Source organism: Patagioenas fasciata, chromosome 5 (genome assembly GCF_037038585.1).
Source record: "Patagioenas fasciata isolate bPatFas1 chromosome 5, bPatFas1.hap1, whole genome shotgun sequence".
In the NCBI taxonomy this organism is placed as follows: domain Eukaryota; kingdom Metazoa; phylum Chordata; class Aves; order Columbiformes; family Columbidae; genus Patagioenas; species Patagioenas fasciata.
The window spans coordinates 71570153-71592909 of record NC_092524.1 but is presented as its reverse complement, the minus strand read 5'-3'; the positions used below and the strand labels follow the sequence as shown (position 1 = coordinate 71592909).

The 22757-nt window shown below is 50.0% G+C and overlaps 1 protein-coding gene and 1 long non-coding RNA gene across 2 annotated transcripts; both read right to left on the bottom strand.

Annotated features, from left to right (window-relative positions):
* Positions 1-10273: 10273 nt before the first annotated feature.
* LOC136102524 (uncharacterized) lies at positions 10274-15546 on the bottom strand. The gene is made up of 5 exons (XM_071808625.1): positions 15537-15546; positions 12003-12129; positions 11585-11755; positions 11222-11333; positions 10274-11017 (listed from the first exon to the last, which is right to left on the bottom strand). The coding sequence occupies exons 1-5, from the start codon at positions 15544-15546 to the stop codon at positions 10274-10276; spliced, it is 1164 nt and encodes a 387-aa protein (XP_071664726.1).
* A 921-nt stretch (positions 15547-16467) lies between these two features.
* Positions 16468-22668, bottom strand: LOC139828162 (uncharacterized). The gene is made up of 5 exons (XR_011739524.1): positions 21973-22668; positions 21392-21503; positions 20076-20183; positions 19680-19819; positions 16468-17732 (listed from the first exon to the last, which is right to left on the bottom strand). It is a non-coding gene; the product is annotated as an uncharacterized lncRNA (long non-coding RNA).
* Between the last annotated feature and the right edge of the window lie 89 nt (positions 22669-22757).

Here is a 22757-nt window from a genome sequence, read left to right as displayed (position 1 = left end):
GAACCAGACCAAACAGCTATTCTCCACCAGGAGGGTCTTTATCTGGCCATGATCATGTCATCAATGGAGAAACTCACCATCATCAGACAGAGTGCAGGCGTGGGCAATGAGAGCAGCAAATCCAGCACCGACACGGTGTCAGAGTTTGTACAGACAATGAACACGCTCACGGGTCTTGTTCAATACTTTACACACTATTCTGAAAAGAGACACTGATTTAACTGTTGCACAGCACATACTGTCACTTTACACAACTTGGAGAAACAAAGCAAGCTCATAAAGTTCATACTCCATACATCAGGATAGGAGGTTACTCATAAAATGCAATCATCTCTGCCAGATACAGGCAAATGCACATATTTATTTGAAGCAAATTCCAAGTTTATACCGTCATCTCAGGTCAAATTCTGCTATCAGACACAGGACACACAGCTCAAATGCCAACAGCTCATAAGAAAGCTTCACAAGAGAATGAACTAAACATACAGCTATGGAATCAAGTGTGTTTTATCAATACATCAAATGCAACTCTAATTCCCCTAGGCCCTCACGTTAATAGAAACCCCACAGAGTTTCTAGAAAGAATGTCCATAAAATTGACATGCGACATTACCCTCAGTGAGTCTCCTGAACCAGACGGCAGAGCAACCGACCCGCAGCAAGGACAACACAGAACAGACAGTTCTGCTGGAAACGCAAGGAACGGACTAAAAGTAACCATTCTGCATTACAGAATTAATGCATTGTGTCACTTTGTGTAGATAATTCACCCATAAAAATCAGTAAATATGAAGGCCACCCTTACTGATAAATGCCTATATGTTTGTAGTCATGTTTAATAAAACACACTTTGTGAGGGTTTTTTGGCTCAAGAAGGACACTGGATCAGTGTGCTTTGGGTTATTTCTGTAAGGAGCCATAACTCAACAGAAAGATAGCTTTAAGAAAGCGTGCAATTAGCTATTAATTGGACAAAATAAGTGTAGTTAGCACATAATAAATAGTTTTAAATGGTCTCACAAGTAGTTCATGTGATACATTTCCCTCAGGGTCTCCTGATATCTCCCATTCATTTGTATTAAACCTGCTGAAATGAAGCTATGTGTGTTTCATTTCAGTGATCTACAGGGAATTCAAACCAACAATAACAACTTGCCGTATTATCAGAAACAGTTTCTAAAGAGCAAACACAACAATATAGGAGGGGGGAGTGGAAGAAACACCACCTGGATTCATTTTCCCATATCAATTCTTATGAAAATACCCACAATAGGATGCACTTATCAGCAAGGTATACAACTGCACATCTACACACAACATAACTGCATGTAATCGCACATTTTTGACCATATTAACTACAAATTGGGCAGCTATAAAATACGTCAGTTATACCTTCATTTACTTCCAGAAATCTCCACTGAAATTATTTTGTTGATTAAATTACTGTATAATGTGCACTTTATTAATGTATTATACATTAAGTATACAAACATGTTATGAAAAAACAAATCTAGTCCCAATACCTTTGTGAGTTTTAAAGGACGCCGGTGGGTAACGGTGAACAATCAACAGTCATCCGGGTAAAACACCCATGGGCAGAGCTGAAACTTGTTTTCATTGGTAGGTTGTGTTTTTCTGCAAGTTGTGTTATCATACCTACATACAGCAAATAAAGATTTGACCCAAATTACATACCTTTATGTGCATACACACACGCACATGTTTGTGTTGTACAAAGATGCACACTGTTACTGAGATGTATAGGCATCGAATGTGTCAGGTAAGTAACATGACAAGAGGCTTGAGAGGTGGGTCTGCAGGGAATTATGTAAGTAACATATTAATGCAACAAATCTGGTGGCATAAAGCTACGGGGGAAAAAAATCCAGCGGAGAATCAGATAAATTCACGTGTTCTTTAAAGACAGCTCATGCATTCAACCAACTCCCAGGTGGGCCTGACTGTGGAAAGGAAAGTTTGCTTGAGCACTTAGCGCCAGTGTCTGATGAGCAGACAAAACACCAACTGCAGACCGGGGACCCCCAGTTCTCAACCAGTTCATGGCTCTGAGCATCTTCTTTCCACACACTGCGGGTAACGCTTTACATCTGCAATCCCCTCCCTAAACCCATCTTGTTCCTGGCTGAGAAGATACCAGATGTGGGAACTATTGCATGATAGAAGAATTTGTGCTGTTAAATCACAGGATTCTGAGCACTGCAGATGATCACAGTGCGGTGCTGTCCTGAGAAGAAAGGATGAGTGACTCTTGGTGTTCCCTGCTGCTCACTGCCCTGATCCTGCCCACCCTCATGTTCCAGCCACTCAGACCCCGGCCAGAATGACTGAGACAGGAGGGTCTCTTAAGGATGTTTTGTTTTGTCCAGATACCTTTAATTTGCTTATATACACAGATTTCATAAGACGAAGCACTTGATTTCACCGATGACACGATTTCTCCAGTAACGCATCTCACCAAGATTGCCAGTTGACAGTCCCCCTTAGGATGAGAGAACGTTCATGTTGAACAAACCATGAACACTTGTAGTGATTGAAACTGGGGGTTTTTCAGACAAGCACCATCTGCCTCCTGCGCCAGAGACTCAACAGAATTATGTCTCAGACATTATGGCAACAACAGCTCATCCCGCAGCGATGGGTCACTCAGAGCGAAAACAATCCCGTATGGACACCGTGTCCAGCAGCAGATGGGGCACTCAGGAGAAGGTGAATCGCGATTTACATCCCAACACCAGCCGAGGCCCGCAGACAGAGGCCGCGGGCTGACATGGGAGGGGACGGGCCTTTCGTTCTCCTTCTTTGCTTCTCTTTTCCTTTCCTACACCCTTATTTCATCTCCTCTCCCTCTATGAGCAGTATAACCTAAGGCTTAGAGCCACAAAACTCCTTTGTGTAAACCCTTTGGCTGTTAAACTGTTCACCAATTTGGCTTAAGTAGCGTAAATCTTCCTGCTAATTGGGCCAAGCTGCAAAATAAAAGGTGTTGGGGTTTTTTTGTTTATGGTCCTTGAGTACCCCATATACTCTTTTCTAACTAAGGGGACCTGAATCGGAGTCACCTCCCCACACACGGACAGCTGGGGACGTTCTGCAATGAAAACTTGTATGGAGAGGGGAACACACTGAATAGGTCAATCCAGCATTTAATAAAAGCAACGGAGTTAGCTCTTGAATTAACATTGATAACATGCTCTGCTATATTGTGGCCAGTTGCGATTGGAAACAGCGCAGTTACAAGTTCGGTGTGCATGGTCCTCTGTATACACGAAGACATCCAGCCAGCTTTAGTCACACACCTGATCTTTCCTTCGTGTTACAGATCTCTGCAATGAAAGCTGGGAGCAACAAACTTTCAGCTTTCTGATGTGTCATTAAAGAGATTTTTCTGCATTTACTACAACCTTGACCGAGCCTGTACCTGATTGCTTTAACTGGCATTAGATAAGTCATTGAGGAAGCAGTCAAGTCAGCCCGCGAGAAGACACGGAGAGGTGACAAAGTTGTAAGTCCCTAGGATGCTGGCACACCAGCACGAACACAGGCAAGCAGAAGCCTCCAACGCATTGGCAGAAATATCCTACTCAGGTACAGCAGGCAAATGCAACTTATAATGGAACGGTTACAATATGCTTGGTAGAAAAAAGCTGAGGTTCCGCTGCCTCAGGCGCACAGCGGTTACTGCTGTGTCTGGTCTAACCCAGATCCAGTAGTGAGCTACACGTGTTTATCTTGGTTTGATATTTGTAGTGCACGTGTTAACGTACAGATCAATATACAAGACAAGGTCTGATGAACAAAATCTCTCCCTGAAAGATCCTGAAGTGATCACTGGAGTGATTTTCAAGGCAAAGATTCTGTCTGTCTCCAGCTCCCAGAAGACTTCAGAGGTGAAATTCTCTATAAATCCTGAGGGGGAAAGAGGGGGCTGTAAGGAACATGAACCTGAAGAACATTCAGTAGCTCTCCCGGGCGCTCTGTGACGGAGCCTCCCCTGTTCACCAGCTCCTGAGGCTCCAGGGGCTGCAACACGGGGCACAACGCGCTCACAGACTGAACCTGCGCTGAGCAAGAAAATGCCTTCCTGATGAAGCTTTAACATCAACACACCAACTATTGCTTGTCCTTCAAGGAAACTATCTTGTTATAAGCATTTATAGCTCTATTGTCTATTTATGCTTTTAGCAATAAGCGCTTTTATCCACATTTCATTTTGGTGCACCTGGTAAGACATGTGATTGAAGGTGACAGATAAGAGCAGGGCACTCTTTTAATCCCTAAGACAGGACCCTGGGAAAACTTCACAGGAATCAGTTCTTCACTACATTGCTGCTCCTTGCATTCACAGCCCAGCAGAAAAGCACGGGCCGAGGTGAGAACCGCCCGCAGAAGGGGCTGCCAGACACTGTTCTGGCTGATGCTCTGCCAGGACGTGCTTCGTTTTCTGTCCGGTGCTGTGCAGGGGGAACACGGAACATCTGCACAAAAAACCTGCGCTTGGCTCGTGCAGCGTCTGTGTCACGGGAACCGACAGCCACGTCCCATCGCTGACCTCGCGTGTTCACACAGCTGACTCAGTGATCGATACAGGTTTATCTGCATTACAAGCACAGCCGAGCCAGGTCAAGAGTGCTTCTTAAGAACCATTTTCAAAATGATCTTTCTAGACAATAGAGACTGATTTATCTTAATTTGTCTTACCTAAAAGCTAAGAAAGTATTTAATTTCTAGTAAGAAAGATGCCTAATTTTCTTTTGGCTATTAAAAATTGTATTAACCTCCAAAAATAAGAGAGTAAATGTCTGTTAACACTTTTTCCTTTTATGCTGATGTGAAGAAAATTCCTCTCTCATCCTGGTACTGTCAAACAGGATGAACATTTACAGAGAATGAGAGTGGGGAGTGATGAAAAAGTCAACAGCTTTTGCAGTCAGTTTGTATAAATTAAGATAAACGTGATATTGAAGCAAACCCAAATGTTTCTAACGTTCTCCTATAGAATCTCCTGCTGCTGTACAATAAGATACACTCTCAGACTATGACAACATTAGTCCGTGTCTTTGTAAGGCGCAGTCTTTTTCCTACCATATCATGCATAGGTGCCACACTTCTATATAGCCAGGTAACTGCTCATCTAAGGTGCATTTTGAAACATACCTTATCCTGCTTTGGAACCTGTGCCGAAATGGAAAGCAGTTGCTCTGTATCCAGGAATTTTGAGATAACTGTAAAACAAAAGTAAACAGATCAGAAATTGAATGGAAATCATAACAAAATCTATTTTTTTTTTTTATGAACACAATTATTTAGTGAAACTTTTGTTAATCTTTTTCTTCCATTCTATCTTCACAAATTATTTACCAGGGAAAAAACAGGTTAAAAATTGCTGCTATCTAAATTATGTTGTCATAACTACACAGACTGTACCGAAGCATGTAGCGATTATTTTACAGGTGGACATATATCAATTTGGTAATGTTCTTTTAGTGTGATTGAATCACACGTCTCTTGTGATAAAGATCAAGATGACACGATCCAGCTCCAGGTGCACTGACTCATACTCTGCTGTTGTGTTCTGTTTAGTTTGTCTGGACCACTATGAAGCAACAGGAAAAAACACCCATACACAACAACAGAACATCAGTGATGCCTTTATTTGTTTTTAATGTATACATTATGTACACCTGAATACTTCCAACTAGTCACAGAGGTAGAGACAAACTCACATTCTTTGAAAAAGGTATTGGCTGACTTCTACCCATTTAATCTGAGAAATTCGCTTTTCTTAGCAAAATACTTGAGAAAAACATCACTATCATAATAAAGATTATTTCCACTACGTGTCACCTGGCAAATAATTACAATTCAAACATATTGAGTCATGTTGCATACTTTCACAGATTAGAAAGAAAGTGTTTTAACATAAATTGAATATGATGCATTAAAAATAAACTACTACTTAGTTGAATACACTCAGAAAACCAAAGATGGTAAATGTCAAATGAGGGTTCCAGGTAAGAGTACCCTACAGATTTGAAGCGCGCTTTGGGGACACCCAGCGCCTCCTGTTCACTGTACATTATGTGAACTGCAGCAGCTGAGACCCTGGGATGTGTGACCTGCAAAAACCATGAACATTAAAGTAACGTTTATAAATCACAAACATGTTATTTGGCTTCCTTATGGACTGAAAGTGACAGGAGTGAAGCATCTAAACGTGATCTGTCCCACATTCATTCTTCACCACCCTGCAGCGGTTCTAGCAGGAGCTTCACACGTTTTCCCCCATTTAAGAGTTTAGATGCCAAAATATCCCAATAAGAACCATAATGCTTGTTTACATCTAGAATTGTCTTAAATATACGTCCTCCTATGCATGTTACAGAACACTGTAACCCTGCTTTGTATATTAACATGTAAAACATGCCACTAAAACCGTATCAATTAACTGACTAGACAAAGTTTTCCTCTGGAATTTAACACGTGCATTAAAACTCCTCCAAACCGAAGCCCAGCTCTACTAGGCCGTCCCACAAGCGCAGGGCTTGAGCTCTGGTTTGAGCCCGATGCCGCACTCCCCGCGCCGGGCTGCAGTACCGCGCTGTGGCCACCGGGCGGCAGCACCAGCGACACCCGGCGGGCGGTGCACCGCGGGAGCACCGGGGCGCCACCGCGCATGCGCGGAACCGGGGCTGAACGTGCGGGTGCGTGCGGGGGTGACCTGCACCGGGGTGACCACCCGGGATCACCCACAGCAAACGAGTCACCCGGGACAACGCGGAACAGAGAATCCGCTCTAGAGAACCACCCCACCCAGAGAACCCTCCTCGGCGGAACCTCCCGGCGGCCCGTTCGAGCTCTCTAGTGCCCTATTTGCGTAGCCACGCCTCTGATTTGCATTTCTCCGCCCCATCCTCGCCCCGCCTGTCGTTCCCACGCGCCCCGCCCCTCCTCTTATCTCTCGCAATCTGATTTGCAGGCTTCGAATCTCAATTTGCATTCTCCCCGCCTACTCACCTCCCTGCCCAAGCCCCGAGGAGATTTGCATATCCGGCACGACGCTCTGCTCTGTTCTGTTTCTATTCGACCCCATCTATTTCTATTATTTCTACTTCTATTAATTCTCGTTCTATTTCTTTTCCTGTTTTCTGTTTCTTTCCCTGCGAAGTACAAACCACACCTGATCTCACAGATGTCCAGTGTAACCTGTAGCTGCTTTTGGTAAATATGAGCAGAACTTTACAGCACACGGTTTTCCCAGCAACATGAAGCAGAGAGCGTACTCAAACAAAAAAAAAAAAAAACAAGCCACAAACACAAAGACGACACACAGCCTTGTAAGTCGGGTGATTAATGCTATTCAGTACGCTTTTACTTAAGTTAGATTACAAGAAAACTAAATTGGGCTCGCCCAGTGCCCTGTGAGTAGTAAAAACCATCACCACACAGTCAGTCACTCAGCAGAGAGCTCGCAGCAGCTACCCGGCTGCCGCAGTTATGGAACGAAGCGTCTGGCTCGCACACAGAGCCCCCCAGCCCCTGCTCCCACCGCTGACCAGGTGCGGGTGCCGTTCTGCTCCCTGGGGGCAGCTCAGGCCTTTCCCTCAAGTGCACCCGCCAGAGACATTTCCGGGTAAGGATGAGTTTTTTAATCCTTTCTATAAACAGAATTTCTTTGCATTTTAAAAACCTTGTACATCACTGACATTGACACCTATGTCTCTTTTTACACATACGTATGTATTTAGGGAATATATTTGATTCATATATATCATCTATTTCCACTGTAATATATATCTACTTAGACATCTACACACTTGCGTATGCATTTACATGTATATATCTGCTTAAACTTATACAGAATATCTGTTTATGCTTATATATATCACCACTTATTATCTAGAATATCCATTTATACTTACGCACCTGTTTAGCCTTCTCTTTGGACACAAATATCTTTCTAGACTTGCAGATGTTGGCATATTGTTACAATCATATTATTACATTTATGTATATTTAGACAGAGCTATCGATTCACACTTGGCGTGTGGCACGATGAGCAGTGACACGTGGCCAGCTGCACGGCTCAAGCACGAGGGACACCCCGACCTGCCAGGGAAAAGCGCCACTGAGAGGCAGACAGAAACAAAGTACGTCAGAGCACGCTGTCAGATATTGGGGAAACACTCATCGCATCCAGTTGCCTCTCTTTTTCAGTTTTTAGAACAAATACCCATCTGCTTAAGTACACCTAATAAATTATATGCTGCTGTACGGGAATTGCGGAAGATTGGCGAGGAGGAGAAAGCTAAACACGCTCAAGTGACCCGCAGCTGGGGTATAAAGAAAACACATACATCACACTAATTGTTTTACTGACCTTGTGTGCTTGACAAGTAGAACCCCTGTGTTAGATAACACAGGCCTGGGAGAAACTCTGGACACCTTATCACTGTGTCTGAGATTCCTGCTTTGTTGTGAGAAAGAGCGGGAGGCTGCGCCTGCCTGAAGCCGTGAAATACAGGCGAGCTCAGCAGGCCCAGCGATCTTCCAGCAGGGCTGAACTGACCAGCGCCTGCGTCCCCGCTTACGCCGCCTCTGCCTGGGAGCTCAGGTGTGGCTATGGAGATCCCCCTGTAGAGAGGTAACCAAAATAAACTTGCTCTTTGCAATTACATTGGTGGCCTCTGGCTCTTCTCGCGACGTGCCTGTGCTTGTGCACACAGCTGCACCTACTTAACAATTACTCTTAACTATGGAAGTCAACATGTAAATTTAAGTTTCATTGATAGGAAAATCAGTGAGATAGAAGACATGGGTTTACTTTAAAAAATAAATAAATATCCCCATTCCTGCAGTGCAGCATAAGGCTACGAAAAAGGAGCGTCAGACTCACGAACACTTTTGGCTGCACTGCAGCACACAGGGGAACACGTTTCTGTGACCGTGACAGCTCGACTGTCGCAACCGGGAACCCAAAGCCCAGCGGTGCCACCAACCTTTGCCAGGCCTGCTGTGCTGGGCTCTGCGGAAGGAAATGGACTTTGGTTGGTTGTTTCAAAGAAAATGAACAGTCCTGTTGTTGATGCGGCCACTGCCCACTACATCACCTGGGAAGATCCACTCGGAGGGCAGGTTCATAAAATGCAGCTTCTTGGAATGAGGAATGCTGCCGTTTTGGAAGATTTCTTACCAACTGAAGTCAGAACTACACACTGTAGGTTAAGAGAAAAAAGTCACTATTGAAACAATAACTCATCCAAACCACACATGGACTCACCGCCACCAGTTACGAGGCTGAAAGTGCTTCTTGGGAACACCTGGCAAACACGCAGAACAAAACCGATTTGCCCAGGTGCCTGTATCTCTGTCAGCTTTTTGAGTACTATTCTAAGATATTTTAAAAACCTATTGAGTGAAAAAGAACAAAGCATTTGTCATTGAATCAGGTTGTTTCTTCTGGACATCTGAACTCTTACAAACACCTCCTTTCCTCTTTTAGTACAAAATCATTTCCATAGTATCATTCAATAGTAAGCCCATAGAAACAGAAGATTACGCTTTCAGGAAGAGAAAATAACCAGAGGGAGGTGAGCTCTGCACAGGTGTACCGTGCTCCAGAACAGACCTTATTTTTAGTACTCCTGGTAAAATATTTCGTATTAAAAATATAGAAGGAGAGTCGGTGCATTCTTAATGTTAACTTTAAAGTCCACTCTACAAGTACCTCAGGAAAAGTGCAGACACGCGTCCTAGCCGTACCTTGTACGGGCAGACCGCTCGGGATTCCTTCTGTCTGTCTGGTACTTCTGTAGCAGAAGACGGGGCAACCGCGGTGAAACGGTGGCAGCAGACATCCAGCTGAAAGAGGAAAAGCCCTTCAGAACAAAGCTGGAGAGGAACCTGACACTTCCTTTTTTCTTGTGAAGGCTACAGTTGAGTGGAGAAAAAAGTATTTTGCACCATCTTCAGTACAGCTGTTGATACGGCCACTGGAGCGTTTGCGTTTTTTGGATAACCAGGCCATTTTTGACTCATTGGCAGTCTGAGTTCCCCAGAACACATTTTCCCAGATACACACAGAACACAGACACAGATATCACCCAAGTATAGCCAAGATTTCCTTCCTCGCCCTGGATGCTGTCACTGAAGAGCCCAGCAGCCCATCCGTCCTCGTGAACCGCCCCACTGAAAAAAAAAAAAATTATCTTTTCCAGGCTGTTTCTTCAAAGGGTAAAGATATTTTAAATTGCAGTTATCTTTTCCAACAAAGTGATTTTGTGATTCCTTTGAAAAGGAGGGTAAGCTTGCCAGAGAAAGATAGGGACAGGGAGCAAGACAAGGTGACAGAGAGAGGGGCAAAAGGGCCAGGGAGCAGGGCAAAGGGAAGAAGAGGCCAAAATGAGAGACAAGGAGCAGGAGACAGAGACGGTGGGAAAAATCCTTGAATGGGCAGTGGGAGAGACAGACAAAGGAGAAGTGGGCGCCGGGCTGCGGGACAGAGACAGGAAGGAGGAAACGCAGTGACAGGGAGCAGGGCAGAGCGACAGAGAAACAAAAACAAAGAGGGAAGAGGACAGAGAAACCAGGAGTAAGACAAGGAGAAGGGCAGAGAAACAGGAACCGGGGTGGGTAGGGAGCAGGACCAAGAGATGGGGCGAGGATGGAGATGGAGGAAGAAACCTGGGATGGCCAACAGGACAGGGAAGAATATGACTGTGGGTAGGGAGCAGGACACAGGGATACAGCGAGAAACAATGGGACAGGGAGCAGCATTAAAGGTCAGAAAGAATAAGAGATGAACAGGAAGGAGGAATGGAACGCCGAGATGCTGAACAAAAAACGCCAGCAACAGTGAGCGAGACAAACGAATAGAGAGAGAAGGGCAAGGCAGGAAGAAGAGAGATAGGAAGGTGGGAGATAAGAGCTGCACGTACAGGTACTGAGAAGAAAAGAACAGCAGGGAACAGGCCAGAGAAACTGTGGGGAAAAAAAGAGACTGATGCAGATCAAGACAAAGATATGGAAAAGGGAAAAACAGCCATAGAAGATGGAGCAGGACACAAAAATAGAGAGAAAAGGAGAGGTATAGGGAAGCAAAATTTTAAAATAATAATAATAAACCAAAACCACCACCAAGGAGGGGCAGGGAGGCACCAGGACACACAAGCCGGGGACGAGGCCCCGAGGGCCAGGGACTCACAGCGGCTCTCGCTTTCGGTGGCTGCCAGGAGGCTTCTAACAGCTCAGACGCTCCCGTCTCCTTCTCTCCTCCCTTCCTCTCCGGTAACTCGGGGCGCTCGGCCGTCCTCAGCCTAGGAGAACACGGTGGGGTGTCAGGGCTCCTACGAGACGAGGCTTCGGGGACATGGAGCCTCGCTGGCTCGCTCGCCACGCAGCCGTCCCGCTCCAGGATACGCGCACGGACCCTGCCGCGCACGTTGGCCCCCGGCCCGCCGCACGCCGCGCAGAGGGAGCCTTCGCCACCCGGAGAGAGGGGCTCGCTCTCTCGCCCGCCGCAGGAAGCGGACGTTGGGCCGACGGCCCCGCATTTCTTCCTCTTTACCTCTCCCCAACCTCTCTGGCTCCAGCAGCAGCAGCCCCCGCCCACGCACGGGACGTGCTCCCCTGTCCCTTCTCCCGCCACGCTGCCAGACGAGCCTCGCCAGCCCGAGGCGGGCGCAGCCAACGGCATCCCCCGGGCTGGGAGCGAACGGCCACATCCTCAGCGCGGCCTCTGGGAGAGGGAGAGAAGAAGCAGCGGCCGTTAGCACCGTAGCTCACCCCTGCCCCAGTCCGCTCCTTCCGCAGGGGCCACCGGAGAGGTGCCGAGGGCCGGCTTGCCGCCTTCACGACGGGGCTTGGGAGCGGCCCAGGAACACGGGAAGGGTTCGCAGGAGCTGCCGGAGCTGGGGGCGGCTGCACGGGGCGAGCGGGGCCGCGGGAGGAGGCTCGGCGGGAGCTCTGGTAAGCTGGGGACGCACCCGGCATCTGCCCCCGGCCGGCTGTCGCCTCCTGCTCCTCTGCCGCACGCTGGGGACGGAGGACGGCGCCGCGTCTCCCACCCGGGCGCTGCTCCCCAGGTTCCATTCCCCGCCTGGGCTGGGGGGTCTGCTGAGCATCGGGCGTTCACAGCTCCCCCTCAGAAACACAGAAATTCCAAATTAGAGTTCAGCCTCTGAAAACAATAGAGCAGGAGAAAGCAGAGGAATTAGTCAGAAGAAGGGACAGGAGAGCAGCTGAGCTAACGGAGGATTCGAGGGAAACGGGCCACCTCAACACACAAGGCATCCTCAAAAAACCAGAGCAACTGCAGCAACGCCAGACAGCATTAAGACAAACTGACACCGTTTAGGACACGCTCAGCATAAAAGCAAACACATCCACCGGTGCAGGAAAGCATCTCGCCCCTTCCCCACAGCACCGCCACAGGACACAGCCCTGTGAGGCCACGGGATGGGCTCGTACTGAAACGGAGAAATAAGCTTGACAGCAGAGTCAATTACACCGTTAAGCAGGCAATGTTTCTTTCATCTGCACTGGGGAGCTCTGGGGGTCGTCCTCTGCAAGTGCTCCCACGACTGGATGCTCTTGCATTGCTTATAATCACACAGTTGCTACATATTAATTACAATTGTTTTAAATTTTGAACATACAATATATCTAGCCTAAGAAATAATTGATGAAGTTAGTTATAAATGTTTAGTTTCTCACTGACAACACATCTATTAGTTAAATATAAACTAAGCTCTCAGCTTCTAAACAATGTGTTATTAAATCTTCTGTCTCCCTCTTGTCATGCAGAAGGATCTAAAAGGTGAAAAATATCCCCTCATCGTGCAGGCGGTCAGAAAGCATTTACCCCACGTGAACCGGTTAATGAAGGGTACATCTTCTATAACTTCATCACAGTATACATTAACTTGGTAGCTTCTCTTGAATTCCCCCCTTTTCAATATACTTGCAAACTCTTTGGCAGTATAAGTCTATGAAATATTATCCTCTCGCGTTGTGGTACAGCACAATTATTTGTTACCCACTAGCAGTACCAAACAGAACACTGTAGCGTAATGTAAGTAAAAACGACTAGCATCAAAATCAGAGTCCTAAGATCAATGCTGACAGAACTGCGAAGCCGCAGCTCCTGCCGGTTCTGGCGTTGGTTTCTGGCACTTCTGACCGCTTCGGGTCAAACGGCGCCTCTTCCCCCGGCCGTGCGCTGCAGTACCCGAGTTTCGCCACAGGGCGGCAGCACTGAGACCGCCGCGGCAGCCCCGGGCGAGCGGTCGTGCCGCGTTTCGCGGGAACCCCGCAAAATAAACTCCAGAAAACAAACGCAACGAAACAAAAACGCACACAGAGAGCCGCGGAACGAAAGCCGCGCGTACAGGACACAGAACCCGCCGGGCCTCGCCCCGAGCTCCCGCCGAAGCGGCGCCCGACCCGCCACGCCACCGAGCCTGCCACCGCGCCTTAGCTCTGGTTTGAAACGTCTCCCCCCGACTAACGGGGGCTGCGCCGCTCCCGGAGCGACTGCTGTCCCGGAGGGACACACGGCTCCAGACCGTAAGCCTTCGGCGCACCTGCCCTCGGGGTCACACACCTCCCACCGGCTTCGCCAACTCGGCCGTAAGGGCAGGGGGGAAACTGAACCGAACGCCTCCTCACCGCGCCGGCCCATCCCACTCCCCCCGTTCCAACGGCACGGTCACCCTCGCCGCGGCCGCACTCACCTGCCGCCTCTTTCGCCGCTCCGTTCCCCTCGCACTCTCCCACCGTCCCGCCGGGCTCCGCGGGCACCGACACCCGCCGCGCCCCGGAGACCTCCGCGGCGGGAGGCCCCCTCTGCCTTTCTGTCGCCTCCTTCCTTTCTGCCGCCTCCGGGGACCTCACGAAGGGCTACCCTGAGCCGACTGCCTCCAGGTCCCCGGGTACCGGTTGCAGCAACCGCTCCACAGCCGCCCCGACCCCCGTTCCCGTTAATTCCCGGTACCCACCCCGAGACACCACGGACCCGCTCGCCAGGACCCGCGCTGATTGGCTGCTTTCCACCCCACCACGCTGTCCTCCTATTGGATGCTCCGTCCGGCGCCCAGAGGCCCGCAACGCCCGCCCCTCCGGCAAAATGATAGCCTGCCTAGGCACGTCAATCACCATTTTCTCCGCCTATCAGAGTTCGCAGTGAGGGCAGGCGCAGTAGGGAGAGAGCAGCACCCGCCCCTTTCCGCAACACGATTGGCTGCCGAAGACAAGTCAATCATCATTCTCTTGGCCCATCAGTACTCGCAGTTTGCTCATGCGCAGTACGGAGCCTCCGACACCCGCCCCTCCGGCAATCTGATTGGCGGACAGAATGGCAATTGACGTGCCTTGGCAGCCTATCAGCAATCCGCCCCCCCCCCAGCCTTCCCGCGCCATCTGATTGGCCCGCTCTGCACCCTCACCCGTCTGCTCTCCGCCCTGCCGGGCCCCACCCGCCCTTTGCCCGCGCGGCTTCCAGCAGCCGCGTTTGAAAGGAAACAACAAACCGCGCTCCTTTGCTTTACGCTGACAAGGGGGGCGGGTGGTCACCTACCCTTAAATTCATTGTGAACAGAGAGAGCCGTAAGGAGCTCCAGCCGGCAGGTTTCTCTCCCCTGTGCCCGGGACTGAGGAGACGCCGCCTCCTCCTGCTGCCGCCTCGCCCGTTCCCCTCGCAGCGGGGCCGCCCCGGGAGAGCCGGGCGCCTCTTTTTTTCCCGGCGGCTCGTCCGACCGCTGCCCCCCCTTTCTGACGGGCACGACCTCGGTCGCAGCGGCAGCGCCCCCCTCTTACCCGCGGCACGGGCACCGGGCGCCGCTCCCCAGCTGCAGTTCCGGGCTGTGGCCACCAGACGGCAGCACCGAGAGCGGTCACGCAGCGCCCCCGGGCCCCGCAGCGCGGGCGCTTTTTCTTGACCCGTGGGCAGCCCGAGCTCCCCGAACGCGCTTTCCCAGAGCCGCGCACATGGCAGACACACTGATAAAAGATAATAGCCCGACATTGCTAAAATGTTTTTTTTTCCTAAAGATGCCTTCTATCCTAATAAAATACATTGCCTCTCCCTGTGCCCCGTGTCTTGTCTGCAGCAGTAACTCGGCTCGCCCGCAGCTGTGGCAGCTCTGCTGCTGCTACAGGGTCAGTTCCAGCCCTTACCCTCGGCTGAGCAGCAGCCGGGCAGGCGCTGCTGCTCTGGGCGCTGCGCATCCTTCAGGAACGGTTCTCAAACGATCCTGTGCAACGATGTTCAGAGCCAGGACCCCCGCGGCGGGGGGACAGGAGCACACGGCCGGGCCCGTCCCGGCTCGGGGCTGTTTCCGCAGTCGCTGTGAGCTGATCCGTGAGCTGGAACCAACCTCCCCATGCCCCGGCCCGGCCCTTTGTCCCCGGCTTTCCCAGGGCAGCGCAGCGGGCTGGGTCACACCAACTGTTCTCTGCTGGCACCACCCAGCCGGGTCACCTGTGTCTGCGGTTGTGGGGACACCGCACGGGCTCCCTGCAAACGGACATCACAGCACTGAGAGGGGGCGTTCAGGAGCCTCTGCGCTTTTGGGTTGGTTTGTTTGGGGTTTTTTTCCTTTTGTTGTTTTGATCGTTAGCTTCTTGTTGCTGGTTGGTTTGTTTTTAAGCTGTTACTCTATATAGCTCATCCATGGTGCTTATAGAGCATGGGTAAATCTACCCTGCTTCCTCACAGGAGACAACCATCTCGCTTTACAACAGGTGATTGAATCTGCTATAGAAAAGTTCAACCACCTCCTGTACAGCAAAGGATAAAAGAAAGTATGGATTTTTGTTGCATCTAATCCACAATGCAAGTACCCATTAACAATACATTAGCAGTGGGTTCCTTCAAATATTCACAGTGAAGGTAGTTCCTGGCACGATTGTATTAGCGTTCTTACTATTTTACGGGAGAAACACAGGGCACAGCTGATTTTGCCCACGTGCAGCGCAGTGATCACACGGGTGCGGTGAACCGGGTGGAAGGCCCTAGAAAAGGAAAATCAGCCTCCGTGTGCAGGGCCAAAACAGAAATCCTTTTCAAACTGTGCCATTTTAAAAAGCTACCAGGGGTATAAAGCAGAAAAAAGAGCAGTGAATGTGTATAATGACACAATTAGATGGTTCTCCAGTTTCATGATGTGCTCTTTTACTAACAGTGTCTGCTGGAGTGGATACCCTGGACACCAACAAGCGGGTCCTGGTGCTGTGCCCATGGCGATTCATCCACTGTGGCCGTGGGTGTCAGGCCCTGATACAATAGACACAAAACCTTGGGAGGGAGGTGATCACAGTAGAACGCTTAGAGATAATGGGCTAGCAGACTTGATTTAATCTTTATTTAAAAATACACATGGCTGCTGTCTTTTCTACAGTTTAGGTAGGACGGGCTCCAATATCTCTATGAATTACAATACATGACAAAAATTAAAGGGGGAAAGCTTTATTTTTACAATGGTAAATACAGTCTAAATCGTAATTTGGGAAACAGATAAAGGGGTGTAGCAAATGAGGCACAGACGATCCTGTTTTATCTCAGAAGGCTTTGGCGTATTTACAGCTTTAGGCACAGCGTGTCCAATCCCGTATAAAATGCACTGTCCATACCAATTCAGCCTGTCCCCCGATATAAGGACATCAGGATGCCACCCTGCATTCACCAAGGGACAATCCTGATCTAATGTTCTCTGTGTATTCTACACCAATATCTGTTCGTCAACAAACCTTTTACTGGTTTCAATTTCTTTCCCTGATTGTCCTTTTTCAAATACAATGCGTATGTAACATTTTGTATTGTGTAATATGCATTATATAATAGACAATATATGATTTAAAACATATCTCATTATATATTACATGTAGTGCATTACTATACTACACATCTCGGGTATACCCACCCAGACCTGTGCAGCATATTAATATTATTTACAGTGGCCACCATTAATTACAATATTCCCTGGTTGCTGTTCCCTAGGGAGTCAAACGATCCTTTTCCAATGTCACAAAACACAGCCCGGGGGGGATTTCTTCCGAATCGCTCCTGTCCATTGTCCACTACCTATTTCACAATCACAATAACAGACAATTGGTGAACCATAAGTATTGGACTACAAAATCACCCAAGACACAAGTAACAACAACAACAAATCACTAAAGACACAAACAATCATACAATTGCTAAGGCACAAACAGCAAAATCACTAAAGGTACCTTTACCAAATTACTATTCCCTCGTTTTTCTCTTTTATTTATTGTTTTCTCATTTTCCTCTTTGGTTTTTTATTTCTTTTTAATTTACCCAATTTACCAAAACGCGCAGACCCAACGCGCTGGTGTCGCCCACGTCTCGCGCAGGCAGCCTGCAAACAAACCAGACTATGAAAGTGCCTTATCTCATTGATGGGGTTTTACCCACGTCCCGAGCTGGCCCGAGGATCCGTGATCCCTTCCGGGAATTCCCCGGTGCCGGCACAAGGTCCCAGAGATCCTGGGGTCCACGGGAGGTCAGGCAGATTATCCCATCCTCGTCGCCAGAAAACGATACCGAAAAGTCGGCAAACAGACTCTTTAACACTGTTTTGAAAGTGTTAAAAAGCAGGCACTTTTATTACGGCGCGCTGGGCACTCGGGGGATCGCTCCTCTAATCCAGCCTGCGTTCCGCTTTCCTCTGGTTTTACATATCCTGGAACTCCTGAAACAGCAAAACACGCCAACCACTGTTTACAGACGTCCCGTGCTCTTTCACCAGTGCGTGCAGCCGCAACGAGAAATCTGGAATGAGCGTCTACAGAAACACGTACGTATTTACCCAATTCAGAACAACGCGTTACATCAGCTGGCCGTACTTGTCAGTAATCCCTCCTGGATTAACACCCTCTTTGGATGGCACGGGTGCCGACTGTTGGCAATCAGGGCAGGACATAAGAACGCTCCTGGCCTGATCCGTTGTAATTTGAAATTGTCGTTTTAACGACTTTGCATTCTGGTGAAAGAGTTGATGTGATAATTTAGCTTGCTCCAAGGCTTTAGGCACAGTAAGCGGCACAGCTCGTGCATCGGCCCTCCTATTGCCTTCCGCAAGAGGTCCTGGAAGGGCAGCGCGAGAGCGGATGTGCGCTGCATAAAAACCATGACGCCTATGATTTATTAGGAACCATAGCATTCTCAATCCAGCCATCAAAAGAGGATCATCCTCTTCCTTAAGAAAAGAAGCTTCCAGGCGGTTAAGTATGCCAGCTGCATAATGAGTCAGTTACAACATTCAAAGGCTCATTACAGAACACTCAAAAGCGATCCTAACAGCTGTCAGCTCAAGAACTTGTTTGACCCTTGGTCTCCTTTTTCTACCTTGTGTTTGCAACACTGGGTATCTGAGTTTAGCCATGTAATTACAACTTTACGTGAGCAACCAGAGGCATCGGTAAATTCAGTCTTGTCGTTGCTGACAGCAGCACTTGCCATACAACGGTAAATTACCAATTTCAGCCCACAGTTTATGTTGAGGGTAATAAACTGATATGTTCCCTGCGTATGTTGCCAATGCAATCTGGAAATTCACATCTTCAGTTAATTACCATTGTAACTTCACCTTTGTTCTAGGAACAAATACACCTTCAGGTCTATCCAATACATAGCATATAAACATTCCCTGCCTTTAATTATTGGTTTTGAATACATTTCTTTTATTATCCAAACTGTTTCCATTAGCGCGTGAGCTAGAAAAACCCATACTGCCCCAATCACCTTTCTCCTTCCTTGAGCTCTCCTGACCTGTGGTTCCACCACCCGTGTCTTCTTTCTGGGGCCCTCTTGACTCACAGGTGCGCTCCAACCCTCCTTCTCGATCACTCTTCCTCACAGGTTCGCCTCCTTCCGGGTGCAGCACCGCGCTTTGCGCACAGGCTTTCCTTCCTTGTCCAATTTATACAATGGCCTCTGCTCACAAGATTTCATCAAGGTTTCTCTATTCACATTATCACCAGGTGGTTCCTCAATCTCTTTCCTGTGAGCTAAAATACACCCGAACGGGCTCTTTTTCAGAATACCGCTACTACGCCGTCCTCCCATTACGCGTCACACGGAACGACACGGCTCATCTTGTAACAAATACGAGCAAATAACTATTAACACCTACAGCAGTACTCCACAGATAATACTCAAACCTACCCACGACACACCGCCCTCACAAGTTGTACTCCAAGTTTATCCCACCGTCTCCAAAACAAAACAATTCCGGTACCCAGCTCAAATCTCTCTAACACTCAGCACCGCAATTAGGACACTCTGCAACACAGATGGCTCCACAACGCTCACACTCCTTGCAAGTTAAAGCCACAGCAGCTCCTGCTGTAGTTTTCGGTGTTCAAGTGCATAGTCAGAACCAAGGCACATCCAAGAATTAAACCCAACTACGGTACGCTTCACGGCTACATACAGAGCCAGCTTTGCACCACAACGGAGCACGGGAACAACCAACACCAAAAGCTGGCCGCACAAACAACTCCACAGCAACTACTGTATACCTCTAAGGTGCTCGCAACCCCGTCCACGCTATCCTGCCGAAATTCCGTACCACGACTTACGGACAGTTCGCGAGCACGTGACCGGTCCCAAATTTCAGAGAAGAAAGACTTCTCACCAGAGGTCCTCGTCCGTCCCCGCGGCGATCCGACCGAGACGAGGAGTCTCTCCAGAGACATCCCCGGGGTGCGCCAAGAGAGTCCTCAGCTCCACGGGCCCTGCGGCCGGACAGAGCGGGTCCTCCGGCTGGCTCACCGCCTGAAACGGGGAAAGAAACGGGACGGCAGAGTCAGCAGCACTGCTAAGCCACGTTCTTTATTTCATTTGACGATGTTAGTTATAATTGTTTAGTTTCTCGCTGACAATACATCTGTTAATTATTAGTCAAATATAAACTAAGCTCTCAGCTTCTAAACAACGTGTTACTTAACCTTCCATCTCCCTCTTGTCGTGCAGAAGGATCTAAAAGGTGAAAAATATCCCCTCATCGTGCAGGCGGTCAGAAAGCATTTACCTCATGTCAACTGGTTAATGACGGGTACACCTTCTATAACTTCATCGCAGTATACGTTAACTTGGCAGCTTCTCTTCAAAAGCGAGAAGAGAAAAAAGGGACAGGGCTCTGAAAAAACAAGGCAGAGATCAAAGCAGCGGGGGGGACAGAGGAAAAGAGGCCGGAAGAGCACCAGGAACAGGGCACAGAAAGAAACAAATCGGCGCGGCGGCAGCGGCGCGGAGACGGAGGAAAAAAACCCGGCACGGTCAACGGGACAGAGAGGAACGCGACCACGGGCAGGGAGCGGGACACGGGGACACGGCGAGGAACCACGGGACGCGGAGAGATACCAAAAAGTCGGCAAAAAAGACTCTCTAACGCTGTTCTGAAAGTGTTGAACGGCGGGCAATTTCAATACAGCGCACCGCACGCTCAGAGGATGGCCCCTGTATTTGAGCGTACGTGTGATTCACGCTTCTTGGTATTCTTTACATACACCTATTGCATATTCATTTGCTTCTACCGCTTAGTTAGTGCATTAAACAGAAGTTCTTTCCATAACCCCACCCTTCGCTGGCAGTCCATCTCTGGTATGCCAGTGTCCATCAAGGGTCTCCAGCGGTCCCCGGTGCCCCTGCAGCCCGGTGCCCCCTGCCCCGGTGTTGGCTCCTCGACCTCATGTCTTGAGCACGCCCGCTGTCATTTTGTGCTGCTACTCAAGTAGCTCCTTCTCCATTTAGTGGAACGTCCCATTTTCCCAGCCTGCGAGCCAACGACATCCCGCTTTGCCCCACCTCCAGTCCCTACAGAGCTAGTGTTTCTCTGTTAGGTTTCTGTTCCGTTAGGCCTGGTCTTGCTGCCTTATGCCAAGGACTTTCTACAAGATTTTTGTTCCTCCTATCAACGGGAAGCAAGAGAGAGGGCAACAGGCAAAAACGATGGCAGAGCGAGAGACCGCGGGGAACACAGGGGCTTGGAGGAAGAAAGAGAGGAATGAGGAGCCCCGCGGAGAGACGGAGGACAGGAAAAAAGAAAATAAAAAGAGAGAAAAAAAAACGGGGCGGCACAAAGGCTCAGAACGTGAACGAGGACGGGAACAGCGCCGTACGGAATGAAGAAAGCCGGCAACGCCGAGCACGACAAAGGCACAGAGAGAGAGACGGCGAAGGGAGGGAGGAAGGAAAGAGACAGAGCAGCACATACAGACACAGAGAGGAAACTAATGGCAGGGAAAAGAACGGGCCAGAGAAAGCGTGGGGAAAAAGGAGACGGAGGGGCAGGGAGGCACCAGGACACACAAGCCGGGGACGAGGCCCCGAGGGCCAGGGACTCACAGCGGCTCTCGCTTTCGGTGGCTGCCAGGAGGCTTCTAACAGCTCAGATGCTCCCGTCTCCTTCTCTCCTCCCTTCCTCTCCGGTAACTCGGGGCGCTCGGCCGTCCTCAGCCTAGGAGAACACGGTGGGGTGTCAGGGCTCCTACGAGACGAGGCTTCGGGGACATGGAGCCTCGCTGGCTCGCTCGCCAGGCAGCCGTCCCGCTCCAGGATACGCGCACGGACCCTGCCGCGCACGTTGGCCCCCGGCCCGCCGCACGCCGCGCAGAGGGAGCCTTCGCCACCCGGAGAGAGGGGCTCGCTCTCTCGCCCGCCGCAGGAAGCGGACGTTGGGCCGACGGCCCCGCATTTCTTCCTCTTTACCTCTCCCCAACCTCTCTGGCTCCAGCAGCAGCAGCCCCCGCCCACGCACGGGACGTGCTCCCCTGTCCCTTCTCCCGCCACGCTGCCAGACGAGCCTCGCCAGCCCGAGGCGGGCGCAGCCAACGGCATCCCCCGGGCTGGGAGCGAACGGCCACATCCTCAGCGCGGCCTCTGGGAGAGGGAGAGAAGAAGCAGCGGCCGTTAGCACCGTAGCTCACCCCTGCCCCAGCCTGCTCCTTCCGCAGGGGCCACCGGAGAGGTGCCGAGGGCCGGCTTGCCGCCTTCACGACGGGGCTTGGGAGCGGCCCAGGAACACGGGACGGGCTCGCAGGAGCTGCCGGAGCTGGGGGCGGCTGCACGGGGCGAGCGGGGCCGCGGGAGGAGGCTCGGCGGGAGCTCTGGCGAGCTGGGGACGCACCCGGCGTCTGCCCCCGGCCGGCTGTCGCCTCCTGCTCCTCTGCCGCACGCTGGGGACGGAGGACGGCGCCGCGTCTCCCACCTGGGCGCTGCTCCCCAGGTTCCATTCCCCGCCTGGGCTGGGGGGTCTGCTGAGCATCGGGCGTTCACAGCTCCCCCTCAGAAACACAGAAATTCCAAATTAGAGTTCAGCCTCTGAAAAAAATAGAGCAGGAGAAAGCAGAGGAATTAGTCAGAAGAAGGGACAGGAGAGCAGCTGAGCTAACGGAGGATTCGAGGGAAACGGGCCACCCCAAAACACAAGGCATCCTCAAAAAACCAGAGCAACTGCAGCAACGCCAGACAGCATTAAGACAAACTGACACCGTTTAGGACACGCTCAGCATAAAAGCAAACACATCCACCGGTGCAGGAAAGCATCTCGCCCCTTCCCCACAGCACCGCCACAGGACACAGCCCTGTGAGGCCACCGGATGGGCTCGTACTGAAACGGAGAAATAAGCTTGACAGCAGAGTCAATTACACCGTTAAGCAGGCAATGTTTCTTTCATCTGCACTGGGGAGCTCTGGGGGTCGTCCTCTGCAA